Below are 9,383 nucleotides of genomic sequence, written 5' to 3'. Positions count from 1 at the left end.
GATCGAACCCCGGACCTCTGAGGTGAAGTCCAAGTGTCTAACCAACTGAGCCACCGAGGCTATTATTATTATTATTATTATTATTATTATTATTATTATTATTATTGTGGTTTTATTAAACTTTTACTCGGGTAAACCCGGTGATACATCATAGCCACGGACTAAGTCAAGTGACTGATCAGATTAGAATGTTATAACTTAATTCAAATAATTTAATACGATGATTGAAACCTCCTGCGATGATGTTGCAGGTATACAATTACGAGCGACCACGAGCTTTGGAGGTGACAACAGTTACCTCCGGATGCTTTCTTAGAGCTGCCATCTGCTACTCCACGGGTTTTTAGTCGCTCGCTTCCTGATGATCAAGAAAGTTTCTTACAATGCGACAGGTGTTTAATACAACCGCTTTCTAAGCTGCTGCCAATATCCTACTGACTCCTAAATGTTCAGTATGTTCAATGCATCTTGCGTGCACATTGCCTGTAGCTGAAATCACAATGGGATGAGTGGATGCATGATTCACATTCCTCCATATGGTTGTATAGGTTGACTGCAAATTTCGGTTAAGCGGACAAGCACTGTCGATGATATAGATTCTTCCACCGTTTTTTTCCCGCATCACGATGTCAGGTCGATTGGCCCGGATGTAATGATCCGTTTGGATAGTAACATCCCAATATAAGACGTAATCTTTGCTTTCTCAAACGGGCATTGGAATGTATCTATAGAAAGGCACCCATTCTTTTAAGAGTCCTAGGTTTAGGGCAAGTTGTTGATGTATAATTCCCGATTTTGTTTGCCGAGTTGAGAAAACTCTTCATAATTAATCTAAGTCTCGTAGTAAAGGCAGTCATTAGGCTTGCTTTAATTATCGTATGTTGAATACCCTTAGATTCAAGAATACCCAGATATTTATATGATTCGCCTGCAGCCATTGCCTCGATGTCATTTTCGAACTCGTTCTCTAACTCTGCGGTCCCTAATTCCCATCTGATTAAATGCACTGTTCTGCATTTATCTAGTCCAAAATCCATGTGGATATTATTGGAAAACTGCTTTGTGACATCATTCACTTGCTGCAGTTTCTGGCCTGAACTAGTGTACAGCTTCAGGTCATCCATGTAAAGAAGATGGGTCACTTGATGACCATCCTCATTATCATGAATTCTGAACCCATGAGACATGCTGTTTAGTGTTTTGCTCAATTGATTCAATGCTAAACAGAACCACAGTGCGCTGAAGGAGTCTCCTTGAAATATATCCGTCGTAAAGTGTATTGATCTAGTTATCCTTAGTTGTCCATGATCAAAATACTTGATTCTTGTACCCCAGAGCCTCATCGCATGGCTTAGAAAGTCAATAATGCGTGGACAGATTTTGTAAAGTTTTAAGACTTCAAGCAAATAGTCATGCGGAACGGAAGGAAACGCTTGCTTGTAGTCAATATTAAGTTCCTTTGATGCTTACGAGCTTGAGTCATGGCAACAGCGTCTATAGTGACTAGATCTTTACAGCCTCGTGAGTTTTTACAACATCCTTTTTGTTCTTCTGTAAGAATGTCATTCTTGTCACAATGAGAATATACCTTATCTGCAATAATAGCTGTAAGCGATTTATAAATTGTTGGAAGACAGGCTATCGGTCGAAAGTCAGATGGGTTTTAAGCGTCTGGTTTTTTTGGTATCATATACGTAGTACCTTGGAGCATAAAACCTGGCATCAAATCTGGGTGTTCAATGATTTTCTGAAAACACCTTGCCAACGCAAGATGCACACTCGTCAGGTACTTGTACGAGAATCTTGTCCGGATCTGGAGCTTTCCAATTACTTGCCTTCTTCAAGACAACTGAAACATCCAAAGCTGTGTTGTTTGTCAGATGCATTTTTGGGCTATTGCTTGCCCTTGCTTCCTCCAGTTTGAACCACGCAGTGTCCAAATTGCATCTGTTCATTTTTCCTTAAACGCCCGACCAGTAGTTAGTCATATCTTCCAATTGAGGGACTTCGGTGCCTTGGTGGTTATTTGGCTTTACTCTTAGTTCACGATAGAACCTTCTTTCATCTGTCTGCAAGTTTTGGTTTTGTTGCCTTCGTGCATTACTTTTGTTGTACCGACGCAGTCTGGCAGTAAAAACATCAAGTCTCTATCGTTGAGAGTCTAAAATCTCATCCAATATTGCTGGTGTTACTGTCTCGATGTGCCGAGGGTGGATGATTTTAGTAACATGATTCATCAGCTTTCTGTTTCTCTTTCCTTTTTTATAATGAGTTAATCGACTCAATTTGCACCTTAATTTTCTGACATCCATATCCAACCTGATCTTCCATGGTGGATCTCGATCCCTTGCTGGGACAAAAACTGCATTTGCAGGCCTAGTTTTTGGGCCCAACGTTCTAACGGTTGCTACAGCTGCACAGTATACAAGAGTTTGCACCTCTAACGCATTTTGTGCTACGTTCAAATACGTAGGTAAAACCTTACTGTCGATATGTGCTATTAGTGTACGCAGATGATTTGTGATGTTCATTTTGGGCAGAGAATGCCTCAGTGTTGGTTCTACATATCTGAACTCTAGTAAAGCATGACCAAAATTCCTTTCCAGGTGCTGCAGTTCTTCTGAGATTTCCCTATCTACATCATCGTTAGTAATATCCGGATGTGGTTCTAATGGATCCGGTGCATGATGTTCATTATCCCTAGCACCTATTCCTTCAGCATCAATCAAGTCTTCGTTATCCACATCTTCCAAGGCGAGCTCATCAATAGGAAGCTGCCGTTCCACTTCCATTTTGATAGCAGCTATTTCAACAGCCGAAATATTCAAGTAAGAAGAGTCTTTGATGTTCTCTCCTCACACTTTCCCCACATTTCTCTGCTAAAAAATAAAGGCGCATAACATCTCTGTTCATATGGTATATCCATTTTCGTCGCTTTTTTGGTTGCTGAACCTCTGCTTCTGCCTCTGGTTGTATAAGGTCATCCACCTCTGGAGGATGTGGTGGTGTTGGATCATCAATAGGTTAAGGAAGAACATCAATTGCTCCTGCTTGACCGTTTGTCGCGGCTTTCTCTAACTGATGTTCATTGCCGTGGTTTTTCCACGCCAAATCAACCTGTTGTTTAATCTCCATTGCTCGGTCTTCTGTAACATGTAGATTATTCCTGATGTCTTTTACCTTAGCGATAAGATCTCTTAGTGCGACCTTTTGTATATTAGTATACTTTGCAGCAATTTTGTTCTTAAATTGTATCCTTTGTCCTTGTTTGTTTCAAACTTCGCACTTTCGTAATAGAGGCGCACCAATTCCTCTTTCATTGTGGTATCCCAATTGATGCTCTTCCACGGTATTTCTGTCGAGGTGGTTGGCTGCAAATAGCTAGTGCTAGCCAAAGCATCCTCAGCAGGCACAGTTGATGTTCCATTGCTTACCGTTTGTCGCAGATGTTCTTGCTGGTCAGCTGTTTGGTTAGTGAGATCTGTCTGACCATCTCGCAGCTCACCATCGACAACGTCCCGCATGCTGTGGCCCCCAGTGGTAGTTCCAGGGGCACCCCGACGATCCTCGGGAAGCGACAAGCGTTTCAAAATCTTTAATATATTCTCCATTTTTCATTGATGGGTTTTGGTGTTCTACTCAGTCCCTCTCCTCTTCTTTATCAGCCTATTTGGCATGGGAAGCCCTGTCAGTAGCAATGCTACCTCCAACATTGCCGTCAAAGTCATGAGAGGAGAGCTCAAGCCCTACCGCGACATCAACGCGGAACACCTTCGGTAGGGTTATTGTTGTTATCATTATTATTATTGTGGGAGTGGCTACATGCATTGAAAAAACGCGGTTATCTGTACCTAAATTTCGGTAGAAGTAGCCCCTTTTCCAGGTCCGGCTATTTGGATAGAAAAAATGCAGCTGATCGCGCCGTAAAAATCCGTCTATGCGTACCGAAATAATCTGTCTATGCGTATCGAAATTTCGCTTTATATATCCACAGCCTATTACTATTATTAGTATTTCAAGCCACCTTTTCAGAAAGAATTATTCCGTTTCTTTTTAGTGTAGATTACTAAACAAGCTTGTTTTGAAAAAAATCTATTCAGATAATTTTATATTTCTAATTGGATTAGCTTTGAGAAGAGATAATTATTTGTAAATTTCAAATTTTTTGAATCATTTGAATTTTTCATTCTTCAATTTAATTTACATTGCTTTCAACTTAGTGGCTTTTCTTGAATTTGCTTGAATTATAATGAATTTTCTTTCCTCCATTCTTTCGATTCTTCTGAAAGAACTTGAATTCTTTTTAATTCGTGTAATTTCCTTGTATTTTTTTGAATTCATGTTATTTCTTTGATTCTTTGATTTTTTCCAATACCTTTGGTTATCTAAAATCTTTTAAATTCTTATCAATTGACTTTTTTTATCTCTCAGACATTCTTGTAGTTATTTTAATTGTTCCACATTTTTTTAGTTATTTTCATTTATTTGAAATTATTTGAGGTCTTTTAATTTGTTTGAATCCTTCAAATTGTTAAAATTTCCTTGAATTCTTCTAAATTTTCAATTCCACTTGAATGCAATTACATTTTTTATTTCTTTGGAATCTGTTGAATCCGTTAGAATTTTTCTAAACTTGTTTCAAATTCATTAAACAAATTCAATTCAATTGACTTTTTTAAATTCTATTGGTTTTTTAAATTCTCATCAATTTTAACTGAAGAAGTTTCATTTAATTTAATTTCTCTGTATTTTTTAAAATTCTTTCAATTTTCTGAATTTTTTTCATAACCTAAATTTTTTGAAATATCTAAATTCTTCGAATTTTCTCGATTCTCTCAATTCTTTTGGATTCTTTTTTATTCTCTTGAGATTCATGAATTATTGCAAGAACTCTTGAGAATTTTCAAATGTTTTTAGTTCTGTGAATTATGACGAGTTCTATAAACAATTTTGAATTCCTTGCGTTACTTTTAATCCATTTGTATTTATTTTATATAATTGGTTTCTCTTGAATTTTTCTAAATTTGCTTTAAATCCATTGAAACAAATTCAGTTTAATTGACCTTTTCTAAAATACGTAACTACCTGTACCAAATTTCGGTACGAGTAGTAGGACCCAAAAAAAGGGCTATGTCCCGAAATATTATATGCGGAAATTTCGGTACAAATAGCTGTATTTTTTCGGTACGTAAAGACTGCAATGTATTTGAAATTTTCTCCATTCTTTTAATCTTCTTAAGTTACTTAAAATTCGGTAGAATTTTTTGTATTTTCTTGAATGCTCATCCTTTCTTTGATTTTTCAAATGCTCTGAATACTTCCAATTCTGTTAAAATCTCTGATTTCTCTTGAATGATTTTTAGGTTTGAATTCCTTCGAATTATTTTCATTTTTTAAATTCTTTCGAATTTCTTCTATTATTTGGAATTTTTTTAATTCTTTTGGGATTAATTCAATTTTGAGTTTAAATATGGATATGTAATTCTCGATTGAATTTCTACGGAATTATTTTAAAAAAATATTTTTTTTCATGTCAACGAATAACCTACTAAAAAAATTAATATAATTGATCATAGAATTAATTTCTGTAAATGATTGAAAAATTATTATAAACTAAGTCCAATTTTAATAACAAGATCTTTTGTTCTTTAATTTTTCTCTTTTTATTTTTAGCGAAGAGGACATATTTCCTCTTTATCGTCTTTCTTATCACTGGTTCGCTGGATTAGGAACTGCAGTGGTTCTTGTAGTTGGTGGGATGGTTAGTTGGTTAACTGGTCCACTGGATCCATCCACGGTTGATAGAGCCTTGCTCTCTCCTGTAATTCACAGGTGAAACTTTCTGTTTTACACTTTTTAATACAAAAAAAATTGATTGAAAAAATAATTAAATTCTTAGATTGTGAGCTTTTTTTAAAACATAAACTTATTCACATTATTATTAACGTTATAAAAGATTCTGACATATTTTCGTTACCTATCGCCAAACATTGTTTTCATCCCAAATAAAATAGATACAATTTCTAATTAAAAATTCCAGGTGGTTACCGAAACCGAGAGATTACAACCAAACCGGAAGATGGAGAAGAGCATCTCAGTTATCAAATTTTATCAACCGTCGACAAAATGAAAACACCGCAGTAACGAACTTTTAAAATGTATTGAAACAATCTCAAAAGAGTAACACGCTAAAGAAAATATTTTTTATTATAATTGCCAATAAAAACATTTTTTTGTAAAACTTAGACTAGCAATTCGAGAGATAATATATTTTATGAATTAATTAGGTTGCAGATTAAGTATATCAATAATTTGTATTAGTTCCATTTTTTATAGGAAACTTTTTTTCAAGCCTATATAGTTATAGGGAGTTTTATTGTTGGCATCTTTTCTGCATTTGTGATCTGTATGAATATGATTTTTTTTTATTAAGCTTCTAAAATCTTTGATTTTGAATCTTAGTTTGTCGAAGCAAACTAAACTTCAAGAAATTCTAGTTCACACCGAGTTCTGTAACTGAATTTGTTCGCTTTTCAAGCTCCAGTGATTTTCAGTGACCCGTGTTTATACGGAAGCCAAAGATCAAATGCCCTCAGGACATTGTCTCTCTCGTTAACGCATAATAAACCTTGTTAAATTTTCTATTAGTGATCAAACGGTCTCGACAAATTTGAATTAAACAAAGTTTTGGGGTTTGGATCAAAATTTGCACTTTTTATTCTTACATTCTCTTTTTTTTTGTTATAAACCTTATTCGTTTTACTTCCTTAAAAGGTACATTAAAACTTCTATTGCATTTTTGATTAATTTCCATTATTTTCTTACAGTTGATAAAAACCTTGTTTAAAAATTAATGTTGAATCTTGCGCTGACAGCTACGGGCGCAATTACATAAATGAATTATCTGTAGAAAATTAGAAATTTTAAATTAAAAAAGTGGCATTTTAGGATTCGGACTCAGGACACTATTGACACTCTTTTGTCATTTTTTAACTTTGTATCAAGAAAGAATTTTTAACTAAAAAAGATATCCTATCAACTAAAAATGGAATAAGAAAATTTTCACTTGAAACATTAATTAAAGATGAATTTTCAAAAAATGGTTAAATTTTTAAGAACAAAAAAAAGGATTTTTTAATCAAAATGATTAATCATTAACAAAAAAATGAATTTTTAACCAAATAGTTCCACTTTCCGTTAAATATTCAAATTTGCAACGAAAAATGTAATAGCTGATATCATAAGCAAACAAGATATTAGTTTTAAACCAAAAACAGTTGAATTCAACCAAACAAGATGAATTTTCATAAAAATATTTGAAAATCTTTAATAAAAAATTCGTTTTTAATGAAGCAGTTGCATTTTTAGCCAAAGAAGAGGAAATTTCCAGGACAAAAAATGAATTTTTAAACCAAAAAGACGAATTTTCATGCCAAAAAGACGAATTTTTTACAAAACAGTGAAATTTTCAACCAACAAAGATTTTTCAGTCAATAAAGAAGAAAAATCCATCCAAAACGTGAAGTTTTTATGCCAAAACAATGAATTTTTTACAAAATAGTTGAATTTTCAAGCAAAAAAGATTTTTCATGGAATTTTTAACCGAAAAAGACGAAATATATAAGTTTTTAAACGAAATTAGAATAATTATACTAACATTATAGCAAATGAATTTTTAATAATAAAAATGAATTTATCAATTTCAAATGAATGTCGATTATTATCGTGAGCATATTTCTTTGTATAATAAATGATCTTTTTCCACACATCGTCACTGAAGTACAATGAAAACACTTCGAAAGGGGTTTTACTGCCAATTCTATTTTCAATTTTTTCAACATTATTTTTTTCTTCATTTCGTGGTTCTGTTGTATATATTGGGTTCTCTTTTTTCCATTTCAGACGACCTTTCTTTAAATTAGTTTTTATAGTATTTTTACATACCTTTGATTTTTTGGAACTGGGTGGTAAAGATAGATGTAGACGGCATCAATGGTATCAGCCTGCAATAAATCGTCATCCTCTTCCAATACCCGTGCAGAAATCTCAGTCTGGCCCCGATCGAGGCCAGACCAGTCCAGGTCGGGTTTCGATCGGGAATCCTGGTCGGGGCCAGGCCGCGCATGAAACACACGCCCAGATCGGGGCCAGGTCGGGACACCCGATTGGGAAACCCGATTGGGAAACCCTATCGGTGCCCGATCGGTACACGGTGAGTCTCATTATAATCCATTCATGAATTTGACAAATGGAGATTTAATATAAGTAAACTCGAAACTATCGAATAGTGCTCTCCTTCCGAAGGCCACCTTAATATTTTGAATTTCCAATTAAGTTATTTTAAGTTAAAATTAACGTACTACAGGCACGAAAAGAAAAGGTTTCAGAATACAAAATTGAATTATACTTTTGAAAAACGTAAAATTATTGTGGGTGGTACCAGTTTTGAGGAAAAGGTTTGTTTTGTATGAAAAAACTGGATGATAACCAGAAATATTTTAAGCAGCAATTTTAATTTCTTGAAAAAAATGTTGCCTATCAAACTTTTTAAAAAATTAAAAAAAGTTCTTTCGCAAAAAGATTCCCTACAACTTGACATTGTCGAATGCTTCCAAAGAAAATCATCGGGAAATAAGCTATGATTTACAATTTCTTAACATTTTACTGCAAATAAATTCAATTTTCTGTCAATTGCATTACTTATGAAAAATTCAAGAAGGTGGTTGTAGATAATTTTTTCGCCAAAAAATTGCGCTATTATTTATTAGATCGGTTTATTTTTTTTTAATTGGTTAAGAAGAAATATACACCAAACAACTTTTAAACAAAAATGAAAATTTTTAAAATAAATATTTCTGGTTGTTTTAAATATTATTTACAGAATATCCATTTAATTAATTTTTAGTATTATTAATTAATTTCGACCTAATAGACGTTTTTATAAGTTGAAATTTCATTGTTTATAATAAAAAAGAAAAAAAACTTTGTTTAATATTTAAAACTTCGCGCGAAACCAATTAGATGCCGAATGCCACGCATGCGCAGTTGAGTAACTAGTTTTTGCTGGAATGTTATGAAAAGTTGTCCTTAATATATTTCTGTAATAAATTTATTATTAATACAGAATCAAAGCTTCAATAACATAATCGATTGTATCATATATTTTAATCTTATAATTTAAAAACATTACAATTTTGTGCATACTGCAATTCATTTCTTGTCAATAGATTTGATAATTCTAACTCTACATTAAATCGAGAACCTTGAGTTCTTTAATAATAATTGAAAACAAAAGAACTTAATAAATTTCATCATATAATAATATTTGACTCATCTGATGGTAAATATACTAATTTTACATAAAATAATTTAATTCATGAATA

At 33.4% G+C, this 9,383-nt stretch overlaps 1 protein-coding gene across 3 annotated transcripts in view; it reads left to right on the top strand.

The window, feature by feature from the left end:
- LOC117174233 (sodium-coupled monocarboxylate transporter 2-like) overlaps positions 1-6,673 on the top strand; it is a 30,866-nt gene extending 24,193 nt beyond the window's left edge. For all 3 annotated transcript variants that reach the window (XM_033363117.1, XM_033363126.1, XM_033363136.1), the window contains exons 14-15: positions 5,674-5,832; positions 6,041-6,673. In XM_033363117.1, coding sequence (XP_033219008.1) covers positions 5,674-5,832; positions 6,041-6,155 — 274 coding nt within the window. In that variant the 3' untranslated portion in view covers positions 6,156-6,673. The remainder of the gene's footprint in view (positions 1-5,673; positions 5,833-6,040) is intronic.
- Positions 6,674-9,383: the final 2,710 nt, after the last annotated feature.

Source organism: Belonocnema kinseyi, chromosome 1 (assembly GCF_010883055.1).
Source record: "Belonocnema kinseyi isolate 2016_QV_RU_SX_M_011 chromosome 1, B_treatae_v1, whole genome shotgun sequence".
Lineage (NCBI taxonomy): Eukaryota > Metazoa > Arthropoda > Insecta > Hymenoptera > Cynipidae > Belonocnema > Belonocnema kinseyi.
Note: the sequence above shows the minus strand (reverse complement) of the source record. Positions and strands in the feature narration are given on the sequence as shown.